Genomic DNA, 27,540 nt, shown 5'->3' with positions numbered 1-27,540 from the left:
AGCCTAGCGTGATAGTGTCTGCTATTCTGTAGGTGCTATATGGTTGTTTAATGAAACATACATAGAATCCTAGCATGTAGCTGGGTGCAGTGGCTCACGCCCGTAAGTCTCAGCTCTTTGGGAGGCTAAGGCAGGAGGATAGCTTGAGCCCTGGAGTTCGAAACCAGCCTGTCAAAACAAAACAAAGAAAAGATCAGTGCTGACTCTAATGAGCTGGTTCCATGCTAGACACTGGTATTTCTGCAAGAAACGGTTAAGATGTTAAGATGGCATCTTCTTCTTCTTCTTTTTTTTTTTTTTTTTTTTTTTTCAGATGGAGTCTCACTCTGTTGCCCAGGTTGGAGTGCAATGGCGCAATCTCTGCTCACTACAACCTCCACCTCCCAGGTTCAAGTGATTCTCCTGCCTCAGCCTTCAGAGTAGCCGGGATTACAGGCACCAGCCACAATGCCCGGCTAATTTTTTGTATTTTTAGTAAAGACAGGGTTTCACCATGTTGACCGGGCTGGTCTCGAACTCCTGACCTCGTGATCTGCCTGCCTCAGGCTCCCAAAGTGCTGGGATTATAGGCATGAGCCACCGTACCCAGCCCGGCATCATTTTTATGTGTGCTACCACCTAAAGAACATCTCGTTACTTTCCCATGATTTTTTTCTTTTCTTTTTTTTTTTTCTTTTGAGACAGTTTCACTCTTGTTGGAGAGTGCAATGGCACGATCTCGGCTCACTGCAACCTCCACCTCCCAAGTTCAAGTGATTCTCTTGCCTCAGCCTTCAGAGTAGCTGGGATTACAGGCATGCATCACCACGCACAGTTCATTTTGTATTTTTTTTTTTTTTTTTTTTTTGAGACGGAGTCTCGCTCTGCCGCCCAGGCTGGAGTGCAGTGGCCGGATCTCAGCTCACTGCAAGCTCCGCCTCCCGGGTTCATGCCATTCTTCTGCCTCAGCCTCCCAAGTAGCTGGGACTACAGGCGCCCGCCACGTCACCCGGCTAGTTTTTGTATTTTTAGTAGAGACGGGGTTTCACCATGTTAGCCAGGATGGTCTCGATCTCCTGACCTCGTGATCCGCCCGTCTCGGCCTCCCAAAGTGCTGGGATTACAAGCTTGAGCCACCGCGCCCGGCCTCATTTTGTATTTTTAGTAGAGACGGGGTTTCTCCATGTTGGTCAAGCTGGTCTTGAACTCCCAACCTCAGGTGATCCAGCTGCCTCAGCCTCCCAAAGTGCTGGGATTACAGGTGTGAGCCACTGTGCCCGGCCTTCTTTTTTTCCTTTTTTTTTTTTTTTTTTTTTTTGTTTGATATAGGGTCTTGTTCTGTCCCCCAGGCTGAAGTGCAGTGGCTCAGGTGATCCTTTCATTTCAGCCTTCCAAGTAGCCGGGACTACAGGTGGGTGTCAGCCTTTGGTGCCTGAGAGCATGGCTTCTAGAACCGGCTGTGTGATCTTGGCATAGAATTCACCTTCTTTGTGCCTAAAGGCAGTGAATAACAATTATGCAGAGTGAAAGCAAGAGGGGATAAGACCTCGGGTTCACTTTCTGACGCTGCAGTTTACCTGTGACCTTGGCAGGTTCCTAACCTTTCTAAGCCAGAGTGGCTAAAGATAGCCTTTTCTTATTAGCTGCCAGGAGGTGTCCCAGAGATAAGCCAGGCAAGATTGTGCAACTCGAGCCTGATAGATATAAAGGCTCCTGTGGAAAAATGCCACCCGCCCACCTCCCTTCCAAAAAAGCAAAGCGAGAACCACTTCACAGCCATTAGGATGGCTACTGTCCAAAACCAACCAACCAGCCAAGCGACCTGGAAAATAACAAGTGTTCATCAAGAGGTAGAGAAATTGGAATACTGTGTACCCTTGCTGAGAATGTAAAATGGTGCAACTGCTGCGGGAAACAGTATGGCAGTTCCTCAAAAAATTAAAAATAGTATTACCATATCAGCAATTCCACTTCTGGATATATCCCCAGAAGAATTGAAAGCAGGTTGTTGGACCAGGCTCAGTGGCTCATGCCTGTAATCCCAGCACTTTGGGAGGGCGAGGTGGGCGGATCACCTGAGGTAAGGAGTTCGAGACCAGCCTGACCAATATGGAGAAACTCCGTCTCTGCTAAAAATACAAAATTAGCTTTGTGTGGTAGCACGTGCCTGTAATCCCAGCTACTAGGGAGGCTGAGGCAGGAGAATCGCTTGAACCTGGGAGGCAGAGGTTGCGGTGAGCCGAGATCGCGCCATTGCACTCCAGCCTGGGCAACAAGAGTGAAACTCTGTCTCAAAAAAACAAAAAGAAAGAAAGAAAGGAGGTTGTAGGACATATATTTCCAAATCCATGTTCACAGCAGCCGATATTCACAATAGCCAAAGGGTGGAAACAGCGTAAGTGTCCTTAGATAGAAGAATTAATAAACAAAACGTGGTTCATCTCAACAACGCATTTTTTTTTGTTTTTGTTTTTGAGCTGGAGTCTTGCTCTGGTGCGCACGTGTAATCCCTGCTACATGGGAGGCTGAGGCAGGAGAATCACCTGAACCTGGGAGGTGGAGGTTGCAGTGAGCTGAGATGGCACCACTGCGCTCCCGCCTGGGCAACAAGAGCGAAACTCCGTCCCCACCCCCACAAAGAGAAAGGAAATTCTGACACATGCCACGAGGTGGATGAGGACATGTTCAGTGAAATAAGCCAGACGCAAAAAGACAAACACTGTGTGATTCCACTTATAGGAGGTCCCTAGAGTCTTCAGATTCATAAAAGCAGAACGTAGAACGGTGGGTCCCAGGGGCTAGGGAGGGGCATGGGGAGTGAGTGTTTCATGGGGACAGAGTTTCAGTTTTGCAAACTGAGAAAGTTCTGGAAATGGATGGTGGTGATGGTTGCACAACAGTGTGAATGTGCTTAATGCCATTGAACTCTGCACTTCAAAATGTTTAAAGTGGTACATTTTATGTCATGTATATTTTACCACAATTAAAATTAAAAATCTACTAAAAAAAAGCAAAGCAAGAAACTGCATGACGGGGCAATGGGGTCTTAAGGGTGAGCTGAACGAGAGAAATAAAGATAATGACAAATGGAACTGGCAATTGCTTTGTGAGAAACAGTTTATTTCCTAAGACAAGGGCTTCTTGGCTCACAAATCCAGAGGAAATCAACAAGAGTAATGGACCTTCTGCCTAGAAACACACTCTTTAGTATAACATTTCTGGGGCCTTCAAAAACCTTCTGTTATCTCCTGGCTGAACAGCCTAGCGGATAAACAGAGGAAATGAGAAGTCAGGAGATATGATCTCCTGAAGACCGCTGGAAGATCTGAGGGGAGGGGCCCGTGGGCTGCTGGGGCCAATGATATTCCTTTTCCAGTTCTGGTGCGGGTGACTTGGGCGTGCCGTTTGCAAAAAAGTCATGGATGGAGCTTAACACTTTTGTGCACCATTTGTGCACTATATATATGTATATATATATATACACACACACATATATATATACACACACACATACATTTTTTTTTTTTTTTTTTGAGACGTAGTCTGGCGGTGTCGCCCAGGCTGGAGTGCAGTGGCGTGATCTCGGCTCACTGCAAGCTCCGCCTACCGGGTTCACGCCATTCTCCCGCCTCAGCCTCCCGAGTAGCTGGGACTACAGGCGCCCGCCACCACGCCCTGCTAATTTTTTTTGTACTTTTAGTAGAGACAGGGTTTCACCGTGTTAGCCAGGATGGTCTCGATCTCCTGACCTTGTGATCTACCCGCCTTGGCCTCCCAAAGTGCTGGGATTACAGGCGTGAGCCACCGCGCCTGGCTTTTTTTTTTTTTTTTTTTTTTTTTTTTTTTGTGAGACAGAGTCTCACTCTGTCACTCAGGCTGGAGTGCAGTAGCGCGATCTCAGCTCGCTGCAACCTCCCCCCGCTGGGTTCAAGCGATTCTCCTTCTTCAGCCTCCCGAGTAGCTGTCACCGTGCCTGGCTAATTTTTTTGTATTTTTAGCAGAAGTGGAGTTTCTCTATCTTGGCCAGGCTGGTCTTGAACTCCTGACCTCAGGTGATCCACCTGCCTCAGCCTCCCAAAGTGCTGGGATTACAGGCGTGATCCACTGTGCCCAGCCAAAATATATTCATTTTATACCTCAAGAAAAAAGAGCTGTAAAAAAAAAAAAATTAAGGCCGGGCGCGGTGGCTCAAGCCTGTAATCCCAGCACTTTGGGAGGCCGAGACGGGCGGATCACGAGGTCAGGAGATCGAGACCATCCTGGCTAACACGGTGAAACCCCGTCTCTACTAAAAAATACAAAAAACTAGCCAGGTGAGGTGGCAGGCGCCTGTAGTCCCAGCTACTCGGGAGGCTGAGGCAGGAGAATGGCGTGAACCCGGGAGGCGGAGCTTGCAGTGAGCTGAGATCCGGCCACTGCACTCCAGCCCAGGCGACAGAGCGAGACTCCGTCTCAAAAAAAAAAAAAAAAAATTAAGATCAAACACATTGGAAAAAGATTTGGTAGGAGATGCTCCAAACTGTCAACAATGGTATCCCTACCAAGTGGGATTATGGCACCCAGCAAGGACACCAAACACTGCTGTATTGTTTGAATTTTGAGTTTTTTTTTTTTTTTTTTTGAGACGGAGTCTGGCTCTGTCGCCCAGGCTGGCGTGCAGTGGCCAGATCTCAGCTCACTGCAAACTCCGCCTCCCAGGTACACGCCATTCTCCTGCCTCAGCCTCCCGAGTAGCTGGGATTACAGGCGCCCGCCACCTCGCTCGCCCGGCTAGTTTTTTGTATTTTTTAGTAGAGACGGGGTTTCACCGTGTTAGCCAGGATGGTCTCGATCTCCTGACCTCGTGATCCACCTGTCTCGGCCTCCCAAAGTGCTGGGATTACAGGCTTGAGCCACCGTGCCCGGCCTGAGTTTTTTTTTTTTAGATGGAGTTTCTCTCTTTTTGCCCAGGCTGGAGTGCAATGGTGTGATCTCGGCTCACCACAACCTCCAACTCCCAGGTTCAAGTGATTCTCCTGCCTCCTCCCGAGTACCTGGGATTACAGGCATGTGCCACCATGCCTGGCTAATTTTGTATTTTTAGTAGAGACAGGGTTTCACCATGTTGGTGAGGCTGGTCTCCAACTCCTGACCTCAGGTGATCCACCCGCCTTGGCCTCCCAAAGTGCTGGGATTACAGGTGTGAACCACCGCGCTCAGCCCAAATTTTGACTTTTTTATTGAGATGGAGTCTCCCTGTTGCCCAGGCTGGAGTGCAGTGGCACAGTCTCGGCTCACTGCAACCTATGCCTCCCAGGTCCAAGCGATTCTTGTGCCTGAGCCTCCTGAGTAGCTGGGATTACAGGCGTGTGCAACCGCACCTGGCTAATTTTTGTATTTTTAGTAGAGGCGGAGTTTCACCATGTTGGTCAGGCTTGTCTCAAACTTCTGACCTCAGGTGATGCCCACCTTGACCTCCCAACGTGCTGGGATTACAGGGGTGAGCCACTGTGCCTGGCTGGATTTTGACTTTTATAATAAATCGCTGTAAATTATTTGGCGTTAGAACACAAAAGTCAGTGAAGAGCCATTTTTTAGGCCAGGCATAATAGCTCATGCCTGCAATCCCAGGACATTGGGAGGCTGAAGGGGGCAGATTGCTTGAGCCCAGAAGTTTGAGGTCAGCCTGGGCACGATAGAGAGACCCCATCTATACAAAAAATAAAAAAAAAATTAGCCAGGCATGATGGCACACACTTGTAGTCCCAGCCACTCTGGAGGCTAAGGTGGGAAGACTGCTTGAATCCCGGAGGTCCCGGAGGTTGAGGCTGCAGTGAGCTATGATTGCACCACTACACTCTACCCTGGTAGGCAACAGAGAACCTGTCTCAAAAAAAAAAAAAAAAAAAAAAAAAAGAAAGAAAGAAAAGAAAAGAAAAAAAAGATTTTTTTTTTCTGAGGTGTTCACAATAGGTGTTCAACAAAATTTTGTACGCTGGCAATATTCAGTATCTGCAAGTCAGTACGGAAGCCACCAACCACGTAAAGCTGTTGAGAACTAATTATAATTCATTGACTTTATTTATTTTTGGGTTGGAGCCTCACTCTGTCACCCATGCTGGGGTACAGTGCTGTAATCTTGGCTCACTGCAACCTCCGTCTTCCAAGTTTAAGTGATTCTCATGCCTCAGCCTCCCCAGTAGCTGGGATTACAGGCGTGCACCACCATGCCCAACTAATTTTTTTGTATTTTTAGTAGAGATGTGGTTTCACTATGTTGGCCACGCTGGTCTTGAACACAAATGATCCACCTGCCTCAGCCTCTCAAAGTGTTGGGATTATAGGTGTGAGCCACCACACCCAGCATAATTCATTTACTTAAAAAAAATTATTTTCTCAAGCCTGTAATCCCAGCACTTTGGGAGGCTGAGACGGGCGGATCACGAGGTCAGGAGATCGAGACCATCCTGGCTAACACGGTGAAACTCTGTCTCTACTAAAAAATACAAAAAACTAGCTGGGAGAGGTGGCGGGCGCCTGTAGTCCCAGCTACACGGGAGGCTGAGGCAGGAGAATGGCGTAAACCTGGGAGGCGGAGCTTGCAGTGAGCTGAGATCTGGCCACTGCACTCCAGCCCAGGCGACAGAGCAAGACTCCGCCTCAAAAAAAAAAAAAAAAAAATTTTTTTTAGAGACAGTCTCACTGCGTCACCAAGGCTGGAGTGCAGTAATCACAGCTCACTGCAGCCTCGAACTCCTGGCCTCGAGTGATCCTCCCACCTGCCTCAGCCTCCTGAGTAGCTGAGACTACAGGCACAAGCCTGCTAATTATTATTTATTTATTTATTTATTTATTTATAGATGGAGTCTTGCTCTGTCACCCAGGCTGGAGTGCAGTGGCGCAATCTCAGCTCACTGCAACCCCCGCCTCCTTGGTTCAAGTGATTCTCTGGCCTCAGCCTCCTGAGTAGCTGGGACTACAGATGCCCGCCACCATGCCCAGCTAATTTTTTTTTTTTTTTTTTTTTTTGAGACGGAGTCTCGCTCTGCCGCCCAGGCTGGAGTGCAGTGGCCGGATCTCAGCTCACTGCAAGCTCCGCCTCCTGGGTTTATGCCATTCTCCTGCCTCAGCCTGCCGAGTAGCTGGGACTACAGGCGCCCGCCACCTCGCCCGGCTAGTTTTTTGTATTTTTTAGTAGAGACGGGGTTTCACCGTGTTAGCCAGGATGGTCTTGATCTCCTGACCTCGTGATCCACCCGTCTCGGCCTCCCAAAGTGCTGGGATTACAGGCTTGAGCCACCATGCCCGGCCAATTTTTTTGTATTTTTAGTAGAGACAGGGTTTCACGATGTTGCCCAGGCTGGTCTTGAACTCCTGACCTCAGGTGATCCGCCTGCCTCAGCCTCCCAAAGTGCTGGGATTACAGGCATGAGCCACCACGCCCAGTGTCGTTTAACTTTAAATGAAAATAGCCACATATAGCTAGTGGCTACACTATTGTTGGGTGCTGTTCTAGGACAGAGCATGAAGGTGTTTACTGTGATATTCTTCAACTGTTCTGTAGCTTTGAACACTTTCCAAAATAAGTCCATTTTGAAAAAGAGATTTGCGGCAGCTCATGTGTATAATCCCAGCACTTTGGGAGGCCGAGGTGGGAGGGTAGCTGGAGACTGGAAGTTCAAGACTGGCTTGGGCAACATAGCAAAACCCCATTTTTTTTTTTTTTTTTTTTTTTTTTTTTGAGACGGAGTCTTGCTCTGCCGCCCAGGCTGGAGTGCAGTGGCCGGCTCTCAGCTCACTGCAAGCTCCGCCTCCCGGGTTCACGCCATTCTCCTGTCTCAGCCTCCCAAGTAGCTGGGACTACAGGCGCCCGCCTCGTCGCCCGGCTAGTTTTTTGTATTTTTTAGTAGAGACGGGGTTTCACCATATTAGCCAGGATGGTCTCGATCTCCTGACCTTGTGATCCGCCCGTCTCGGCCTCCCAAAGTGCTGGGATTACAGGCTTGAGCCACCGCGCCCGGCCGCAAAACCCCATTTCTACAAAAAATTTGCAAATTAGGCCGGGCGCGGTGGCTCACACCTGTAATCCCAGCACTTTGGGAGGCCGAGGCGGGCGGATCACTAGAGGTCAGGAGTTCAAGACCGGCCTAGCCAATATGGTGAAAACCCATCTCTACTAAAAATACAAAAATTAGCTGGGTGTGGTGGTGGGTGCTTCTAATCCAAGCTACTCAGGAGGCTGAGGCAGGAGAATTGCTTAAGTCCAGGAGGCGGAGGTTTCAGTGAGCCAAGATCGCACCACTGCACTCCAGCCTGGGCCACAGAGGGAGACTCCGTCTCAACAAGAAGTCAGGGGTGGTGGTGCAAGCCTGTGGTCCCAGCTAGTCAGAAGGTTGAGGTGGGAGGATCACTTGAGCGCTGGAGGTAGAGACTGCAGTGAGCTATGATTTGCACCACTGTACTCCAAACTGGGAGATGGAGTGAGGCTCTCTCTCCAAAAACAACAAAAAGCAGTGGCTCATGCCTGTAATCCCAGCACTTTGGGAGGCTGAGGCGGGTGGATCACCTGAGGTCAGGAGTTCGAGACCAGCCTGACCAACATGGTGAAACCCCTGTCTCTACCCAAAATACAAAAATTAGCCGGGTGTGGTGGCGGGCGCCTGTAGTCCCAGCTACTCAGGAGAATCGAGGCAGGAGAATCGCTTGAATCCAGGGGGCAGAGGTTGCATTGAGCCAAGATCGCGCCACTGCACTCCAGGCTGGGTGACAAGAAGCAAAACTCTGTCTCAAAAAAATAAAAAAAATAAAAAAAAAAGAAAGGAAAGATATCTATCTTAAAGCTTAAAAGGGAGCAGAGTGAAAAAACAAAAGACACAGAATCATCAACATTATTGGTAGCTTTATTAAGTTTGTTTACCTTCTAAAAAAACGATTACAAAAAAGAATACTTCAATTAAGTGTAATACTGGCTTTATGGACGTACCGTGATCAGAAAGTGAAATTAAAGCTCATGGATACGTGTGAGAAGAGAATGGGCACAGAGGCATGAGCCCGGTATCCCACGGAGAGAAGGAAGCGTAGAGAGACGCGTGGACCCATCTCAGGGGTCTCGCATTCCTGGGCCAAGGAGTTGCTTCTAAGAGTTTAAAATAAATGCACTGGCTGGCTCCAGGGCTGGACACACAGGCACAGAACTCTTGTACCGCTTCTCAAAGCTGCCCAAAACTGCGGCCTTTCCCCTCAGACACCAGCAATTCATTGTTTCCAATCAGCTTTGGTTTTGTTTTCTCTGCAATTTACATGAAAATACCATCCATCCATCCATCCATCCATCCATCCATCCATCCATCCATCCATCCATCCATCCATCCATCTATCCATCCTTCCTTCCTTCCTTCCTTTCTTCCTTCCTGCTTGTCTCCTTTGACCACCCAAGCCCTATTTTGTTTTACGTACATTCCCTTCACTAAAAATCAAAGCAAGCCAATCTACATCAAGCCAAGAAACCTACTTTTCTAAGGAGAGAAACCAGTGCTTTGCCTTCTTTAATGAACCTGCGAGCTCTCGGCGCTTTCTCTTGCTGAAATGTGGCTTTTAAAGCCTTGGAGGGCCGGGCGCGGTGGCTCAAGCCTGTAATCCCAGCACTTTGGGAGGCCGAGACGGGCGGATCACGAGGTCAGGAGATTGAGACCATCCTGGCTAACACGGTGAAACCCCGTCTCTAATAAAAAAATACAAAAAACTAGCCGGGCGAGGTGGCGGGCGCCTGTAGTCCCAGCTACTCGGGAGTTTGAGGCAGGAGAATAGCGTAAACCCAGGAGGCGGAGCTTGCAGTGAGCTGAGATCCGGCCACTGCACTCCAGCCTGGGCGACAGAGCGAGACTCCGTCTCAAAAAAAATAAAATAAAATAAAATAAAGCCTTGGAGGCTGAGCTCACTGGCCTCGAAAGGGCAGCGCACATATTTGGTTTGGAGCACACTCCTGATCACAAGGCACATTTTTAGAGGCTTGGAACCTTTCCCTTTCTGTTGCTCACCAAGGAAAAGGCACAAGAAAGAAAATGATGTGGAGATTCTTGGGGGACCAAAACAGGCCACGAAGGAAACTGTGAGCGTCTCTGGCAAGCTCTGTTTCCCGCAGGCTCTGTTCCAGGCAGCTCCGGAAAGCCTCTAGGTTGTTAAAAAGCCCAGCTGGCCCATGTTTGGTTTTCAGCAAAGCCCTGTCTCTTTAAGTTTGCGCCGGGAGGCCTGGGAACGGCCAACTTTTAATCGTGCACACATGGGGTTTTTGGGAGCTGGCCCTGCGTTTTGCCAACAAACACATGCCCTGTTTTCTTTCCTTTGAGGAGAGAAATTCTGGAGTCCCAGGGAGGAACAGGACGGCCCTGTGACCATACTCCGGGGCCTGGCGAGGGGACACAGAAGTCACCCTGAGAGCCAGATTCTTTTCCTGCGTCTCCAGGTCTGAAGGATTTTCTAGGAAAATTAACATTTGCCAAGGCCTCCATGTGGGAAAGGGAGGGGTTTCTGGGTAATGTTTTTTTTTTTTTTTTTCTGGAGACAGGGTTTCTCTGTGTCACTGAGGCTGAAGTGCAATGGTGTGATCATAGCTCACTGCCGCCTCGACCTCCAGGGCTCAGCCTCCCAAGTAGCTGGGACTACAGGTGCGCACCACCGCGCCTGGCTAATTTTTACATTTCTTGTAGAGATGGGTCTTGCTATGTTGCCCAGGCTGGTCTTGAATGTCTAGGCTCAAGCTCAAGCTCTTGCCCTCCCAAAGTGCTGGGAGTACAGATGTGAGTTACCACGCCTGGCTGGTAATTTCTCATTGTGAATTGGTTCCCTGGAAGTCACAGAACTTGTCCTGAGTCCCTTCATTTGATGAGGGTGAAAAGACTGTTTTCTGTCCTGGGTGACAAGGCCAGGATCTGTCTTGTAAAACAGCCGGAAGAAAATTCCCCTGACAAAGCCGTCTAGAGGAGGGCAGTGGGCATGACACTGTTCTATATCAGACAATTAAATGTGAGGGAGGAAGGGTGAACCCCAAACTGGTGCGTAATAACACTTAGGATTCAAATGAAAATATGCAAGTTCCAGTGACTTTCAAATCTGGCAACAGATCCTAAGATTCCCGCCCCCTCCTGCAACACGGATTCAAAAATACAATATTTTTTTCCTCTCCCTCTTCCTCCATCCATAATTACCAGCTGATTGTTCTCAATGTTCTTCATAAAACCCACACCCCAGCATCAGCCCTGGCGCCAATGTATACAAGAATTTTGCTTCGGTCTGCACTGCGACCGCTTTGATCTGGGGAGCCAAGAAAACCCGCTTGGAGCTGGAGTCCTGTGGCCGTCGGGGCTCCCCCAGGGAAGCGGAGGGAAAGCTCGCTTGCCTTTCAGCCATGGGCCTTGAGGAGTGTGAGTGGGGTGGGCCAGGGAGGAATGGGAACAGGGAGGAGACGGGGACAAGGGACGGTCTGCTCTGGGGCTGGTGGCTCCCGCCTCCCTCACAGCTACTCTTCTGCCGAGGATGATGTAGGGCTCTCGTCATCTGACATCGGGGCAAACTGAAACGAGAAGCAGAATTCTTTTTGTTCGGGATCCTTTCCAATTTCCCGAGGCGCCGACGTGGTGGCTGGCCTGGTAGATATGGTGGGTGAGCAACAGGGAGGCATGGCCCCTGGCCCCAAGGAGGTGGCAATCTAGGGGCACCGCCTTGAAGAAACAAACTCATGCCTGTGGTCGAGGATGTTCACCAGGGGGGAGAGATGCAAAGGAATGAGGGTGGACAGTGGCTGCTCAGGGAGGGTGAGGTCTCAGCTGACTGTGAATGGCATCAAGGGACCAGCAAGCAGGGAAGGGCATTCCAGCCAGCAGAAAAAGCACGTGCAAAGGCCCTGGGGTAAGTGCAGAGGGGTCGTGGCAATAAGGCCAGTGTGGCTGGAGGGGGAGAGAAACAGTCGTGGGGAAGGTGAGGGTGGTTATGCAGGGCCTGGTGGACTTTGGAGAGGACTTTGGCTTTTTTTTTCTTTTTTTTTTTGAGACAGTTTTACTCTTGTTGCCTAGGCTGGAGTGCAATGGTGTGATCTTGGCTCACTGCAACCTCCACCTCCTGGGTTCAAGTAATTCTCCTGCCTCAGCCTCCTTAGTAGCTGGGATAGCTGGGATTACAGGCATGCGCCACCACGCCTGGCTAATTTTGTATTTTTAGTAGAGACAGGGTTTTTCCATGTTGGTCAGGCTGGTCTCGAACTCCTGACCTCAGGTGATCCGCCCACCTCGGCCTCCCAAAGTGTTGGGATTACAGGCGTGAGACACCGTGCCTGGCCTAGATTTTTTTTGCTTAAAGACAGGGTCTTGCTCTGTCACCAGGCTGGAGTGTAGTGGTCCAATCATAGCTCACAGCAGCCTCGACCACCTGGGCTCAAGCAATCCTCCCGCCTTAGCCTCCCAAGTAGCTGGGACTATAGGCATGCACCACAACGTCCAGCCAATTTTTTTTTTTTTTTTTTTTGAGACGGAGTCTCGCTCTGTCACCCAGGCTGGAGTGCAGTGGCGTGATCTCAGCTCACTGTAACCTGCCTCCCAGGTTCAAGCAATTCTCATGCCTCAGCCTCCCGAGTGGCTGGGATTACAGGCGCCTACCACCATGCCCAGCTAATTTTTGTATTTTTAGTAGAGATAGGGTTTCACCATGTTGGCCAGGCTGGTCTTGAACTCCTGACCTCAGGTGATCCACCTGCCATGGCATCACAAAGTGCTGGGATTACAGGCGTGAACCACTGAGTCTGGCCTGAATGCTCCTTAAACACATCAGGCACACCCCTGCCTCAGGGCCTTTGCGCTGCCTGTTCCTGCTACCTGGAAGACCATGTGATTCACTCCCTAACTTCTCCAGGTGTTGACTCAAATGTCGTCTCTTCTCTGAGGGCCTCCAATAGCTTCCCCATCACTTGCCATCCCACGTCCCTTGGGTTTTTTTTTTTTTTGGAGACAGAGTTTTGCTCTTGTCATCCAATGGCATGATCTCTGGCTCACTGCAACCTCCGCCTCCCAGGTTCAAGTGATCCTCCCGCCTCAGCCTCCAGAATAGCTGGGATTAAAGGCATGGGCCACCACACCTGGGTAATATTTTGTACTTTTTTAGTAGAGATGGAGTTTCACCATGTTGGCCAGGCTGGTCTTGAACCCCTTACCTCAAATGATCCGCCCACCTTGGCCTCCCAAAGTGCTGGGATTACAGGCATGAGCCACCATGCCTGGCCTCTTTTATTTTCAGACAAGGTGGCACTCTGTCACCATATAGTAATGCAACCATGGCTTGCTGCAGCCTTAACCTCCTGGGTTCAGGTGATCCTCCTGCCTCAGCCTCCCGAGTAGCTGGGAGTACAGGCATGCACCAACACACCCACTCATTTTTGTATTTTTGCGGAGACAGGGTCTCCCTATGTTGCCCAGGCTGGTCTCAAACTCCTGGGGTCAAGCAGTCCTCCCGCCTCAGCCCCCCAAGATGCTGGGATTATAGACGTGAGCCACTGCACCCAGCCTGATTGTATCTCTTACCAGAATGCCCACTCCACAAGGGTGGATACCGTTTTCTGTTTTGATCAGTGCTGTGACCACTGGGGACTACCCAGAACTGGGCCTAACACACAACAGGCACTCAGTAAATATTTTTCAAATGAGTGAATGGTGACTAAGTTACGCATCTGGAACCAGACAGACCCAGGCGCGAATACTGCTATGCCAACCATGGCCATGAAGCCTCTCTGTGACTAATTTCCTCACTGGGGCACGATGAAGGTTCAGCAAGCAGCTGACCATATCCTGACTTTATCCTTAGCATGGACCCCGTGCACAATCAGCTCTTCATAAACATCCGTCTCCTCTGGCCAGGCGCAGTGGCTGACCCCTGTAATCCCAGCGCTTTCGGAGGCCGAGGAGGAAGCATGGCTTGAGCCCAGGACTTCAAGACCAGTCTGGGCAACAGAGTCAGACTCAGCCTGCACTAAGAATAGAAAAAAAAATGGCCGGGTGCGGTGGCTCACGCCTGTAATCCCAGCACTTTGGGAGGCAGAGGCAGGCAGATCACTTGAGCTCAGGAGTTCAAGACCAGCCTGGCCAACACAGTGAAATCCCATCTCTACTAAAAATACAAAAATTAGCTGGGCATGGTGGTGTGTACCTGTAATCCCAGCTACTCTGGAGGCTGAGGCAGGAGAGTTGCTCGAACCTGGGAGATACAGGTTGCAGTGAGCCAAGATTGCGCCACTGTACTCCAGCCTGGGTGATAGAGTAAGACTTTGTTTCAAACAAAACAACTCAGCCAGGTGTGGTGGCGAGCATCTGTAGTCCCAGCTACTCAGGAGGCTGAGGTGAAAGGATCACTTGAGCCCAGGAAGTGGAGGCTGCAATAAACTAAAATTGTACCACTGCACTCCAGCCTGGGTGATAGAGTAAGACTCAGTCTCGAAACAAAAACAAGGCTGGGCGCGGTGGCTCACGCCTATAATCCTAGCACTTTGGGAGGCCAAGGTGGGCAGATCACGAGGTCAGGAGTTCGAGACCAGCCTGATCAACATGGTGGAACCTCATCTCTACTAAAAATACAAAAATTAGCCAGCATGGTGGTGCACGCCTGTAATCCCAGCTACTCAGGAGGCTGAGGCAGCAGAATCGCTTGAAGCCGGGAGGCAGAGGTTGCAGTGAGCCCAGATCGTGCCACTGCACTCCAGCCTGGGCGAGAGTGAGACTCTGTCTCAAAAACAAAAACAAAAACAAATCTCTCTCCTCTCAGAGCCCCCCCCACCCTGCACCTCCCCGGCCGGGTTGAGACTCACCGAGCATTTGATGTTCATGCGAGAATACAGCATGGACGCAATCTCACTCTGCCCTGCGTCCAAAGCCACCATCAGAGCTGTGCTCCCATCCTGCAAAGTATCCGGTGCTATGAATGACGTCCCCATGCTGTGCTCCCGCCCTCCCCAGGGCGCACCTGGTTGGAGACTCACGCGATCTGTGAGTGAGATGTCACAGCTGGGTACAGCCAGCAGCAGCCCTGCAATCTCCTTGTGGCCGTGCTCACAGGCGCACATGAGGGCCGTTGAGCCATCATCATCTTGCACATTGATGTCCGCCTCACAGGCCAGCAGGGCTTTGACAACGTCCACCCGCCCGTGGCTGACTGCCAGCATCAGGGCCGTCTGTCCTGCCTGGGGAGGGCAAGGAACAGGATTATGGCTCATGCAGGCCCCCTGCATGAGCAGGACACCCCCTGCTCTAGAACCTGCTATAGCTCCCACATACTCTGATGGTGAAATGTACCCTCAACTCGCTCCTCTCCCCCTGAATCTCAAACAACCCTCCCACCACCAGGGGAGTAATCAATCCATAGAGACAGAAAGCAGATGAGTGGTTGCCAGAGGCTGGGAGAAGTGGGGGCAGAGGAAATGAGGATGGATACAGGTTTCCTTTGGGGGTGAAGAGAACGTTCTGGAACTAGATGGAGGTGTTGGTTGTACAACAGGGTGAACGTATTTCATGCCAGTAGGGCTTCTGGTTTTCTTTTGCTTTATTTTAGAGACAGGGTCTTGCTCTGTTGCCCAGGTTGGTGTGCAGAGGCACGATTGCAGCTTGCTACAGCCTTGACCTCCCCAGGCTCAGGTGATCCTCCCACCTCAGCCTCCCGAGTAGCTGAGACTGTTGGCATGCACCACAATGCCTGGCTAATTTTTGTATTTTTTGTATAGATAGGGTTTTGCCATGTTGCCCAGGCTAACCGTTCACTTTAAAAGGGTTAATTATTTTTTTTTTTTGGAGACAGAGTCTCGCTCTGTCGCCAGGCTGGAGTGCAGTGGCGCAATCTCGGCTCACTGCAACCTCCACCTCCTGGGTTCAAGCAACTCTCCTGCCTTAGCCTCCTGAGTAGCTGAGATTATAGTTATAGGCGTGTGCCACTACGCCCAGTTAATTTTTGTATTTTTAGTAGAGATGGAGTTTCACCATGTTGGCCAGGATGGTCTCGATCTCTTCACCTTGTGATCCACCAGCCTCGGCCTCCCAAAGTGCCGGGATTACAGGCGTGAACCACTGTGCCCAGCCTAAAAGAGTTAATTCTGGGCACTGTGGCTTACGCCTGTAATCCCGGCACTTTGGGAGGCCGAGGTGGGAGGACTGCTTGACGCCAGGAGTTAGAGATCAGCCTGGGCAACATAACGAGACCACATCTCTAGCAAAAAAATAAATAAAATACAGCCTGGGCAACTTGGCGAAACCCCATCTCTTAAAAAAAAAAAAAAAAAAATTAGCCAGGCATGGTGCCGCATGCATGTTTGTAGTCCCAGCTACTTGGTGGCCTGAGGTGGGAGGACTGTTTGATCATGGGAGGTCAAGGCTGCAGCGAGCTGTGATTGTACCACTGCACTCCAGCCTGGGTGACAAAGTGAGACCCTGTCTCAAAAAATAAAAAATAGAAATAAAATAAAATAAAAAGTTAGAAATAAAGGGGTAAATCTTATGTTTTGTGAATTGAATTTCACTTCTTTTCTTTTTTTTTTTTTTTTTGAGATGGAGTCTCACTCTGTCGCCCAGGCTGGAGTGCAGTGGCCGGATCTCGGCTCACTGTAAGCTCCGCCTCCCGGGTTCACGCCATTCTCCTGCCTCAGCCTCCCAAGTAGCTGGGACTACAGGCGCCCACCACCTCGCCCGGCTAGTCTTTTTTTTGTATGTTTTAGTAGAGACGGGGTTTCACCGTGTTAGCCAGGATGGTCTCGATCTCCTGACCTCATGATTCACCCGTCTCGGCCTCCCAAAGTGCTGGGATTACAGGCTTGAGCCACCGTGCCCGGCCTTTTCTTTTTTTTTTTTAATAGAGAGGAGGTGTCGGCGGGGGCATCTCTAGGTTCCTCAGGCTGGTCTCGAACTCCTGACCTCAAGCAATTCTCCCCCTTTGTTTTCCCAAAGTGCTGGGGTTACAGGCATGAGCCACCTTGGTGAACCTCACCTTAATTTTTTTGTTTTTGTTTTTTTTGAGATGGAGTCTCACTCTGTCACCCAGGCTGGAGTGCAGTGGCGCGATCTTGGCTCACTGCAACCTCCGCCTCCTGGTTCAAGTGATTCTCCTGCCTTCAGTAGCTGGGATTACAGGTGCATGCCACCATGCCCAGCTAATTTTTGTATTTTTTTTTAAGTCGAGATGGGGTTTCACCATGTTGGTCAGACTGGTGTCGAACTACTGACCTCGTGATCCGCCTACCTCGGCCTCCCAAAGCGCTGGGATTACAGGCGTAAGCCACCGCGCCTGGCCAATTTTTTTTTTTTTTTTTTTTTTGAGACAGAGTCTCACTCTGTAGCCCAGGCTAGAGTACAGTGGTGCGATCTCAGCTTACTGCAACTTCTACCTCCCAGGTTCAAGCGATTCTCCTGCCTCAGCCTCCCGAGTGGCTGGGATTACAGGCAGGTGCCACCATGCCCAGCTAATTGTTTTATTTTTTAATAAAGACAGGGTTTTACCATGTTGGTCAGGCTGGTCTTGAACTCCTAACCTCAGGTGATCCACCCACCTTGGCCTCCCACTGTGCTGGGATTACAGGCATGAGCCATGGCGCCCGGCCTTAATTTTTTGAAAATGAAGCCACTAAAAAAATCTCTTGGAAATTAAAACAAAATTAAATCAATAAAGATAAAGCAAGATTATGCCTGTTATGGCCTGTCACAGCTCCCTGTTTTGTTCCTTTGCTATCTTCAGGCTGTTGGCAATCCCTCTCCTCCTCACTGTCCCCAGTGGGTCCTGGCTTCCCTGCTCTTTTGCCCACACACCTGTCCATAAGCCCCAGTCACCTGCACAGTACCTGTTTCTGCTTCCTAACACACAGCCAAAGGGAGCGCTCAGACCAGGAATCAGGCCACGCCACTTCTGCTTAAACTCCCCTGGTGGTTTCCTGCAGCCCTGAGTCCAAACTGGCTCCAGTCCCGGTGCTCCCTGAAATGCTTATGGCTTGAAGCACGGGCTAGTTAGTGAGCTTCAGGAGACCATGCCTGCTTGTTCACTATTTGAATCCCTAGTGTCCAGCCCAGGGAACCCAGCTGCTGCTCAATGAACTGTCCAGCAGGATGTGGGACGGGGTCATATTAAGAAAGGTAAAGGCCGGGCGCGGTGGCTCAAGCCTGTAATCCCAGCACTTTGGGAGGCCGAGACGGGCGGATCACAAGGTCAGGAGATCGAGACCATCCTGGCTAACACGGTGAAACCCCGTCTCTACTAAAAAAATATAAAAAAACTAGCTGGGCGAGGTGGCGGGCGCCTGTAGTCCCAGCTACTCGGGAGGCTGAGGCAGGAGAATGGCGTAAACCCGGGAGGCGGAGCTTGCAGTGAGCTGAGATCCGGCCACTGCACTCCAGCCTGGGCGACAGAGCGAGACTCCGTCTCAAAAAAAAAAAAAAAAAAAAAAAAAAAAAAAAAAGAAAGGTAAGGACCCCCATATCCTCCACTCCTTCCAGTTTCCACAAGAAGGTCCTGTATCAGAGACAGCCTGGCCATGAAGAGCAGGGCTCTGGAGCTAGACCACCTGGGTTTGGGCCTGTCACTCAGCCGGGATGTCATAAAGGAGGAAGAGCAGCCTGGTTCTGCAGCAGCAGGGGGTCCCATACCTGGCTGGCTTTGGCATTGACGTCGCCGAGCCGGAAGAGCTGAAGGACAGTCTCGATGTCGTCCTGGGTCTTCAGGGTGGCCAGAGCGGTGAGCATAATAGGGCTGTAGCCAGCACGGTTCTGTTTGTCCACCTTGCAGACACCTAAGAGGGGTGGTGTGAACCCTCAGACCAGGCATCTCTGCTAGTGGACTGCCCCAAGGAACGTGGGTATCACGTCTCCTCCATCAGTCTAGGCATGCCCTAATCCCTCCCTTTTCTCAGAGGACCCCACTCTACCCCAGAGGCCTCCATCTCCATTGGGTCACCCCATTACACCAGGGGCTCCTAAAGTTGGAGACGGTCCCTCCTCCATCAGATTTGGGGCCCCTGATGCTGGCATCTATATTTAGGGCTGAGAATAGGAACTGGGTCTCCCCCGTTAATTTTGGAACAGCCATTTACCCTCAGACTGGCCCATGTCTCCCCCATCAGATTGTGGGCCCTGAGTCCTTCATCAGCCTGGGAGGCTGTCTCCCCAAGTTGAAGAGGGAAGGGCAAGTTTCTTCCTGCTGAACTGAGGGCCACATCTTCTTTCTAAGCCTGAGACTTGAGGACACATCCTTCTCTTAGACCAATTAGATTAATAGTGGGGGGTAGGGCTAGATTGGTGAGGTTTGCCAAGAACCATCAGAAGGCTATCAGTGGAAGTAGAGTTTGAAGTCCTCGAGAGAGTATTATAATGCGACTGTGGGTTCGTTCACAATTTGAATTTGCCAGGCAGAAGAGTATAGATGAAGTGAGTCCATGGGCAATTATAAGGATAACAGCACCAGTGAAACTTCAGGGGGTTTGGATGAGGGAGGCTATGATTACCAGGGCTATGTGGCATCCAGAGATGTCGCCTCCATCATGCAGGCGTGTTTGGGGATGCTGGAGGGCCACACGCTTTCCCTAACATCACTTCTGCCTTTTCCATTATGCTGGCTAAAGGTAGGGCCCGTGCCTCCCCCACCAGACTGGGAAGGCAGTGTCTCCTCCATCAGACTGGGAGGACAGCATCTCCCACATAAGACCAGGAGGGTAGAGTCTCTGCTATCAGACTAGGAGAGTCATGTCTCCCTCGTTAGACTGGGAAGGTGGTGTCTCACTCATTAGACTGGGAGGGCAGTGTCTCCACCATTAGACTGGGAAGGCAGCTTCTCCTCTATCAGACTGGAAGGGCCACATTCCCCCCACAATGAGCTGGGAAGGTGTCTCCTCCATTAAACTAGGCAGGTGGTGTCTCCTCCATCAGCCTGGGAGGGTGGTGTCCCCCCCATCAGACTGGAAGGGTGGCATGTCCTCCATCAGACTGGGAAGGCAGCAACTCCTCCATCAGACTGGGAGTGCCATATACCCCCACCATTGAACTGGGAAGGTGCTGTCTCCTCTATCAAACTGGAAGGCTGGTGTCCCTCCACATCTGATTGGAAGGTGGACTGGGAGAGAGGTGTTCCCTCTATTATACTGAGAAGGCCACGACTCCTCCATCATCTTCCCCATCAGATGGGGAGGGCAGCGTCTTCCCTATCAGACTGGGCATGGCGGACAGCCAGCTGCTTTAGAGTCGCCTTGTCCTCCCCGCTGGGCTCACCGCTGTCGAGCAGCTGCTGCACCACGGGGAAGTTGGCATGAGACACGGAGTAGTGCAGCGCCGTGTTGCCGTTGCTGTCGGCGATGTTGACCACGTAGTCCAGCAGCCGCGCAGACATGGCCCGGAACGTGACCAGGTGCCGCCGCACCAGCTCGGGGTGTGCATCGCTGCGGCAGGCCAGGCGCAGCCACTCCTGCAGCACTGTGGTGTAGGCCACTTTCTGCAGGCGAGTCAGGTGGGAGAGGACATGAGGGTGGGGGAGGCCCACTGGGACACCCCCAACCCCAGACGGACCCCCTGGAGCAAAGCGTGGTGCCCTTGTCCTGGAAAAGGATCTCAAGGGAAGTGCAAGTGCTCCCAGAGGGAAGCACATCTCTGTCCCAATAAGACCCTTGGAGTGGGGTGTGGACTTTGCAATCCCCAACATGTTCCCCAAGGAAGGTGTGAGCACCTCCACCCTGGATATAATTACTCTGTCTCTCTCTCTTTTTTTTTTTGTGAGACAGAGTCTCGTTCTGTTGCCTAGGCTGGAGTGCAGTGACATGATCAGGACTCACCGCAGCCTTAACCTCCTAGGCTCAAGCCATCCTCTCGTCTCTGCCTCCCAAGTACCTGGGACCACAGACATGCACCACTATGCCCGGCTAATTTTTTTTTTTTTTTTTTTTTTTTTTTTTTTTTTTTTTTTTTTTTTTGAGGAGGAGTCTCGCTCTGTCGCCCAGGCTGGAGTGCAGTGGCGTGATCTCGGCTCACTGCAAGCTTCGCCTCCCGGGTTCCCGCCATTCTCCCGCCTCAGCCTCCGAGTAGCTGGGACTACAGGCGCCCGCCACCTCGCCCGGCTAGTTTTTTGTATTTTTAGTAGAGACGGGGTTTCACCGTGTTAGCCAGGAGGGTCTCGATCTCCTGACCTCGTGATCCACACGCCTCGGCCTCCCAAAGTGCTGGGATTACAGGCTTGAGCCACCGCGCCCGGCCTGCCCGGCTAATTTTTAAAAGAATTTGTAGAGGCTGAGTGCAGTGGTTCACGCCTGTAATCCCAGCACTTTGGGAGGCTAAGGCAGGCGGATCACTTGAGGTCATGAGTTCGAGACCATCTTGCCCAACACGGTGAAACCCCGTCCCTACTCAAAATATGAGAAAATTAACCAGACGTGGTGGCCCACTCCTGTAGTCCCAGCTACTCGGGAGGCTGAGGCAGGAGAATGGCGTGAACCCAGGAGGCAGAGGTTGCAGTGAGCCAAGATTACGCCACTGCACTCCAGCCTGGGTGACAGAGCAAGACTCCATCTCAAATAAATAAATAATAAAATTTAAAAAAGAATTTGTTTATAGAAATGGGATCTCACCATGTTGCCCAGGCTGGTCTTGAACTCCTGGCCTCAAGTGATCCTCCTGCCTTGGCCTCCCAAAGCAACAGGATGACAGGCATGAGCCACCACGCCCAGCCCTGGTTATAATCTCCAAAGTCAAGTGTAGGTGCCCCAAAAGGGAAATCTGGATGCCCCGCCCCTGAAGCCCCCAGGAAGAACAGCAACCTAAGGCCAGGCTTGGCCAGTGAGTGTTCGTCCTCCCCATCTCCCTGGCCTCTCTCCGAGGCCCATTACTTGAGCACCACCCACTCCCAAGCTCTGGGCTTGGGTCTCAGGGTCCCCACTAGGCAGAAGCAGGAAGTCACCGAGGATGAGAAGAGGCCACGGGTGGGGTGGAGGTAGGAGTGTGGGTGGGGATCGTACCAGCTCCCGCTCCGTGAGGGCGTTGGGATTGTCCAGGTACTTTTCCAGGGCCAAGCAGGCTGAGATGAGGTCAGGGCTTAGCTCCATCCTGCCAGGAACAGACAAAGCAGGGGGCTAAGTAAGCCCCCAGCCCCCTGCATTCTCCCCCAGAATCCTCACATCCCGCTGTGGTGCCTGGGAAGGGACTTGACATTCTGCACCACGTCACTCACACTAGGGTCACCTGAATGGTGGCATCTCAGACCCTCCTTCACCCAGGACACGCATTTACATTGCACCCCAAGGGGCAGATGTGGGGAACACGCAGACCCCGAAAGGAGAGTGGACACCAAGCCAAAGTTGATTCCAAATGCCCACCGGCAGATGGAAAATATTTCCCAAGGGCAAATTTTTTCACCAGGGGAATGAAAAAGAGACATAAATACAACAGGCAGGTAGAGGAAACATCCCAAAGTAGGTGGGTGACTTCAGGATAAACTTTGGCTGGCCCCCCAAATCCTAACCCCGGCAGCTCAAAATACTTCCACCAGGCCCTTTAGCAAAGCCTCCAGAACTTCAGATGCCCAGAAGGGGCAAGTGCTCGTTTGCTAATTCAGACTAAAGTATGCATGACTGATAGAAAGGTCCTTCGACGGTCTTGAATGGTGGGGTTTGAGGCAGAGATCATCCACCCCCAGCCCTGCCTGGATCCCTCCCACCCAGAAAATGGACCTGATCTCCTCCTCCGTGTTTGATCCTGATGCCCCCTCAGCAGTGGGTATGTGCTGAGATTCTCGAGATAGCTGGCATTCCTGCCGGCTAGTCTTGGCCACGGCCGTCCCTGCAGGCCTGAGCTGGGGGGCTTCGGCCACACTCGGAACCCTCTCCCTTGGCTCTGGGGCCTCGTTCTCTGTGCTGTCGTTGTCTGAGATGTTCTCTGCCGTGCTGGAGTCCTCCGATGATGACTCATACCTGGGGAGGAACGAGTGGGGTAGGGGAGATGCTGCAGACGGGATGAGAAATGGTGGGAAAGGAAGGCAGGAATCCGGTGACCCGACCTCTGTAATGGCAGTGTTGACATTCCGGGGCTGTGCCATGTGGTTTACAGCAACTAGTATACAGTAAGCGCTCAATAAACATTAGCAGTGATTGTGATCATGCTTGGGGGGAAGGGCACTGCTTTTCACCTGCTGCCCTTTGACACTTCTAGCATACCCACCGTCTTTTTTTTTTTTTTTTGCGACAGAGTCTTGCTCTGTTGCCCAGGCTGGAGTGCAGTGGTGCTCACTGCAACCTCCACCTCCTGGGTTCAAGCCATTCTCCTGCCTCAGCCTCCCGGGTAGCTGGGATTACAGGCACCTGCCACCACGCATGGCTAATTTTTGTATTTTTAGTAGCGACAGAGTTTCACTATTTGGCCAGGCTGGTCTTGAACTCCTGAATGCAAGTGATCTGCCCACCTCGGCCTCCCAAAGTGTTGGGATTACAGGTGTGAGCCACTGCGCCCAGCCATATCCCCAGCCTTTTTAAGATAGGGTCTGACTTTTGCCCAGGTTGGACTGCAGTGGTGTGATCTTGGCTCACTGCAACCTCTGCCTCCTGGGTTCAAGCGATTCTTCTGCCTGAGCCTCCCAAATAGCTGGGACTACAGGTTCGCACCACTGTGCTCAGCTAATTTTTGTATTCTTTTAGTAGAGACAGGGTTTCGCCATGTTGGCCAGGCTGATTTCGAACTCCTGAGCTCAGGCGATCCGCCTACCTCAGCATCCCAAAATGCTGGGATTAAAGGTGTGAGCCGTTGCGCACAGCCGCCTCTAGCCTTTTTTTTTTGAGACAGAGTCTCGCTCTGTCACCCAGGCTGGAGTGCAATGGTGCAATCTCGGTTCACTGCAACCTGTCTCCTGGGTTCAAGCGATTCTCCTGCCTCAGCCTCCCAAGTAGCCTGTCTCCTGGGTTCAAGCGATTCTCCTGCCTCAGCCTCCCAAGTAGCTAAGACTATAGGCACCCACCACACCCAGCTATTTTTTGTATTTTTAACAGAGATGGAATTTCACCATGTTGGCCAGGCTGGTCTCAAACTCCTGAACTCAAGTGATCTACATGCCTCAGCCTCCCAAAGCGCTGGGATTACAGATGTGAGCCACTGTGCCCGGCCACTTCGAACCCTATTAAACACAGGTGATTCAGACCCCCTGTTCTACTGCAAATAGGGCGCTCTCCTGTTTCTTGCTGGCTCTGGACAAAACCTAATCAAGCTTCTCGGCTTGGCATTCAGGGCCCCAAACCAATCATCACTCCCTGCGCCTCCCACTTCTCGTGTCACTCTGCTTTCCCGCCTCTGAGCTTTTACCCACGCTATGCCCCTGCCAGGAGAGCCCTCCCCATGCCCTCTCTTCACCTTGCTAGCTCCTACTACTTCCGCAGCACCTGCGTCTCCTCCTTCTGGGACTCCCCTAGGGCCACCTGTGTCTTTCTTGAGGCCCACTACCACCTGAGTGTTCCCCATCATGGCTCCAACCACAACCTGATAAGTGGCTCCAACCACCCATCGGTGCCAGCTCCCCACTGGACCAGGAGCTCTATTAGGGCAGGAAGCAGAGTCCGGCACCTTCTGTGGGGTAGAGCTGTGCAGTGGTTACACCTTGAGTTCTTGAGCCAGGGCACCTGGGGCTGACTCCTGGGTCACTGAGTGAGCTCCAGCAATGCGCTCAGCCTCCCGGTGCCTCAGTTTCCTCATCTCTGTATTGTGGTTTGATTAAATGAATTAATCAAAGCAAGGGGCTTGGAATGAGGAAATTAGGAGGCTCTCATGCATGGATGAATGGAGGAGGGGCAGGAAGTGTGGGTTAGGGGGTCTTCTCCTCTCACCCGCCGTTGACCCCCACGAACTGGAGGCTCCTCCGGTGGGCTGTGGGGTCTGCAATCTCCTCTTTCCGTTTCATGATAGATCGCACGCCTGCTGGAGGCCCGCCTGGAGGGGAGAACAGAGGAGGTGTTGTGAGACGCCTTCAGGACCAGACTCCGAGGGGGTGCCATCTGGGTGCCCCATCCCTCCTGGCAGCCACCCACCACTTACTTACCGGCGCCCCCGGCCTCCTCGGTCTCTCGGGAGGCTGCTTGCCTGGTGGGCTCCCTGTGGGTGGTGTCCTGGGCAGGCTCTCGGCCTGTGGTCTTCTCAGGCTGTGTAAGGGAGGCTACCTTGGACCCCGGGGGTGACGAGGACGATTCGGCAGGAACTTGTGGGAGGCCTGGAGGGGCAGGAAATGAGGTGTCTGCTCTTGGTCATAAAAGCCAAACCACCACAGCCTGATAGCTCCTGCCCTGTGGGTCATACACCCTGGGCCAGGAGCTGTGACAGGGCTGATTTTTGTGTTACCACATCCAGTCTTCCTTGCCCTCGAAGGGAAGTCGGATTATTACAGATGAGGAAACTGAGGCGCAGAGCTGCCAAGATCACCCCTTGAGCAGGTGGCAGAATGCAGTTCCAACCTGTTTGGTGCCTGCCCAGCAGCTAGTCAGAGACAAGTGACAACCCTGTGGTCCTATATTCCTGGCTCGAGCCTGAGTGATCTCTAAAAATAAGGTTCGGCCAGGCACGGTGGCTCACGCCTGTAATCCCAGCACTCTGGGAGGCTGAGGCGGGCGGATCACCTGAGATCAGAAGTTCGAGACCAGCCTGGCTAACGTGGTGAAACCCTGTCTCTAGCCGGGCGTGGTGGTGCACACCTGTCATTCTAGCTACTCAGGAGGCTGAATCAGGAGAATTGCTTGAACCTAGGAGGCGGAGGTTGCAGTGAGCAGAAATCATGCCATTGCACTCCAGCCTGGGGAACAGAGCAAGACCCTGCCTCTTAAAAAATAAAATAAAATAAAATAAATCAGATAAAAACACGTTTTCGCTGCCGGACCCGGTGGCTCACGCCTGTAATCCCAGCACTCTGGGAGGCTGAGGCAGGCAGATCACGAGGTCAGGAGTTCAAGACCAGCCTGGCCAACATGGTGAAACCCCATCTCTACTAAAAATACAAAAATTAACTGGGCATGGTGGGGTGGGGATGACTGTAATCCCAGCTACTAGGGAGGCTGAGGCAGGAGAATTGCTTGAACCAGGGAGGCAGAGGTTGCAGTGAGCCGAGATCACACCACTGCACTCCAGCCTGGGTGACAGAGCGAGACTCCGTCTTGAAAATAAAAAAAAAAAAGGCCGGGCGCGGTGGCTCAAGCCTGTAATCCCAGCACTTTGGGAGGCCGAGACGGGCGGATCACGAGGTCAGGAGATCGAGACCATCCTGGCTAACACGGTGAAACCCCGTCTCTACTAAAAAAATACAAAAAACGGCCGGGCGAGGTGGCGGGCGCCTGTAGTCCCAGCTACTCGGGAGGCTGAGGCAGGAGAATGGCGTGAACCCGGGAGGCGGAGTTTGCAGTGAGCTGAGATCCGGCCACTGCACTCCAGCCTGGGCGACAGAGCGAGACTCCGCCTCAAAAAAAAAAAAAAAAAGGAAAGAAACAAAAAAATTAAAAAAAAAACACATCCTGACTAAAAAAACGAAACAAAACAAAAGACAACAAAACACCCACCCAGGTTGGTCTGAGGACAAAGGTGACTTCCTGGACGCTGAGGTCCTGGACTGCCAGCCAACAGCGTGGAATAAAAGTCCAGTTTCCTTTTCATGTAGCCACCAATGTCTTGGAATCCACTCAGGTCCCCCCAGGCTGCTTTTTAAGACAGGGTTTCACTCCCTTCACCCAAGCTTGAATGCAGTGATGCGATCTCGGCTCACTGTAACCTGTGCCTCCGGGGTTCAAGCGATTCTCCTGCCTCAGCCCCCTGAGTGGCAGGCAGTAAAGGCACATGCCACTGTGTCCGGCTAATTTTCTGTAATTTTTGTAGAGATGGGGTTTCACTATGTTGCCCAGGCTGGTCTTGAACTCCTGAGCTCAAGTGATCTGCCTTCCAAAGTGCTGGGATTACAGGCTGAGCAGCACGGCCCAGCCTATGCGTGCCTTCTCTGTCAGCATTTCCTCAGGGCTTCCCCTTCCTGTCCCCCAGGGCGCCAACTCTGAAGACCAATTAATGTGAATTCCCTTTAATGGATAAAGAGGTTGTTAGTTTTTTTTTTTTTTTTTTCTTTGTGACAGGGTCTTGTTATATTATCCAGGCTGCTCTTGAACTCCAGAGCTCAAGGGATCCTCCCACCTCAGCCTCTTGCATAGCTGGGATTATAGGCGTGAGCCACTATGCCCAGCCTTAAATTTTTTTTGCCATCTACAGTGACTTAATGAGGCCCACAGGCAACATTCAACTTTAGTACAGAACGGTGACCAAATGCTGGACACAGGCAAAGAGTAACATAGACAGGGCTGGTTGCATGAGACACTCGGTCATCAGCATGGCCAACAGCATCCCCAGACCAGGGTGTGGCCAGCTCAGACCACAGAAAACATAAAAACCATGCCAGAGCCAGGGCTTCAACTCATGCGTGGGGAACCGAGCAAGAGCAAACACCAGTTGCTATGTCAGTCTCTTGATTTTTCTTTTTAAACTTGGCAATAAATTCACATGAAATAAACAAACATACTGCGTGGCCAGGAGACAGATTCAC

The 27,540-nt window shown here is 51.5% G+C and overlaps 1 protein-coding gene across 4 annotated transcripts in view; it reads right to left on the bottom strand.

Moving 5' to 3' along the window:
• Window positions 1-9,758: 9,758 nt before the first annotated feature.
• KANK2 (KN motif and ankyrin repeat domains 2) overlaps window positions 9,759-27,540 on the bottom strand; it is a 35,804-nt gene continuing 18,022 nt past the window's right edge. For all 4 annotated transcript variants that reach the window (XM_030935996.1, XM_030935997.1, XM_010373727.2 and 1 more), the window contains 9 exons: window positions 25,015-25,182; window positions 24,803-24,905; window positions 22,667-22,906; window positions 21,956-22,043; window positions 20,223-20,442; window positions 18,609-18,751; window positions 14,972-15,172; window positions 14,801-14,890; window positions 9,759-11,527 (listed from right to left, as the gene is read on the bottom strand). In XM_030935996.1, the coding sequence (XP_030791856.1) occupies window positions 11,474-11,527; window positions 14,801-14,890; window positions 14,972-15,172; window positions 18,609-18,751; window positions 20,223-20,442; window positions 21,956-22,043; window positions 22,667-22,906; window positions 24,803-24,905; window positions 25,015-25,182 (1,307 nt within the window). In that variant the 3' untranslated portion in view covers window positions 9,759-11,473. The remainder of the gene's footprint in view (window positions 11,528-14,800; window positions 14,891-14,971; window positions 15,173-18,608; window positions 18,752-20,222; window positions 20,443-21,955; window positions 22,044-22,666; window positions 22,907-24,802; window positions 24,906-25,014; window positions 25,183-27,540) is intronic.

This window comes from Rhinopithecus roxellana, chromosome 8 (genome assembly GCF_007565055.1).
Source record: "Rhinopithecus roxellana isolate Shanxi Qingling chromosome 8, ASM756505v1, whole genome shotgun sequence".
NCBI lineage: Eukaryota > Metazoa > Chordata > Mammalia > Primates > Cercopithecidae > Rhinopithecus > Rhinopithecus roxellana.
This window is presented reverse-complemented; position numbering and strand designations above follow the sequence as displayed.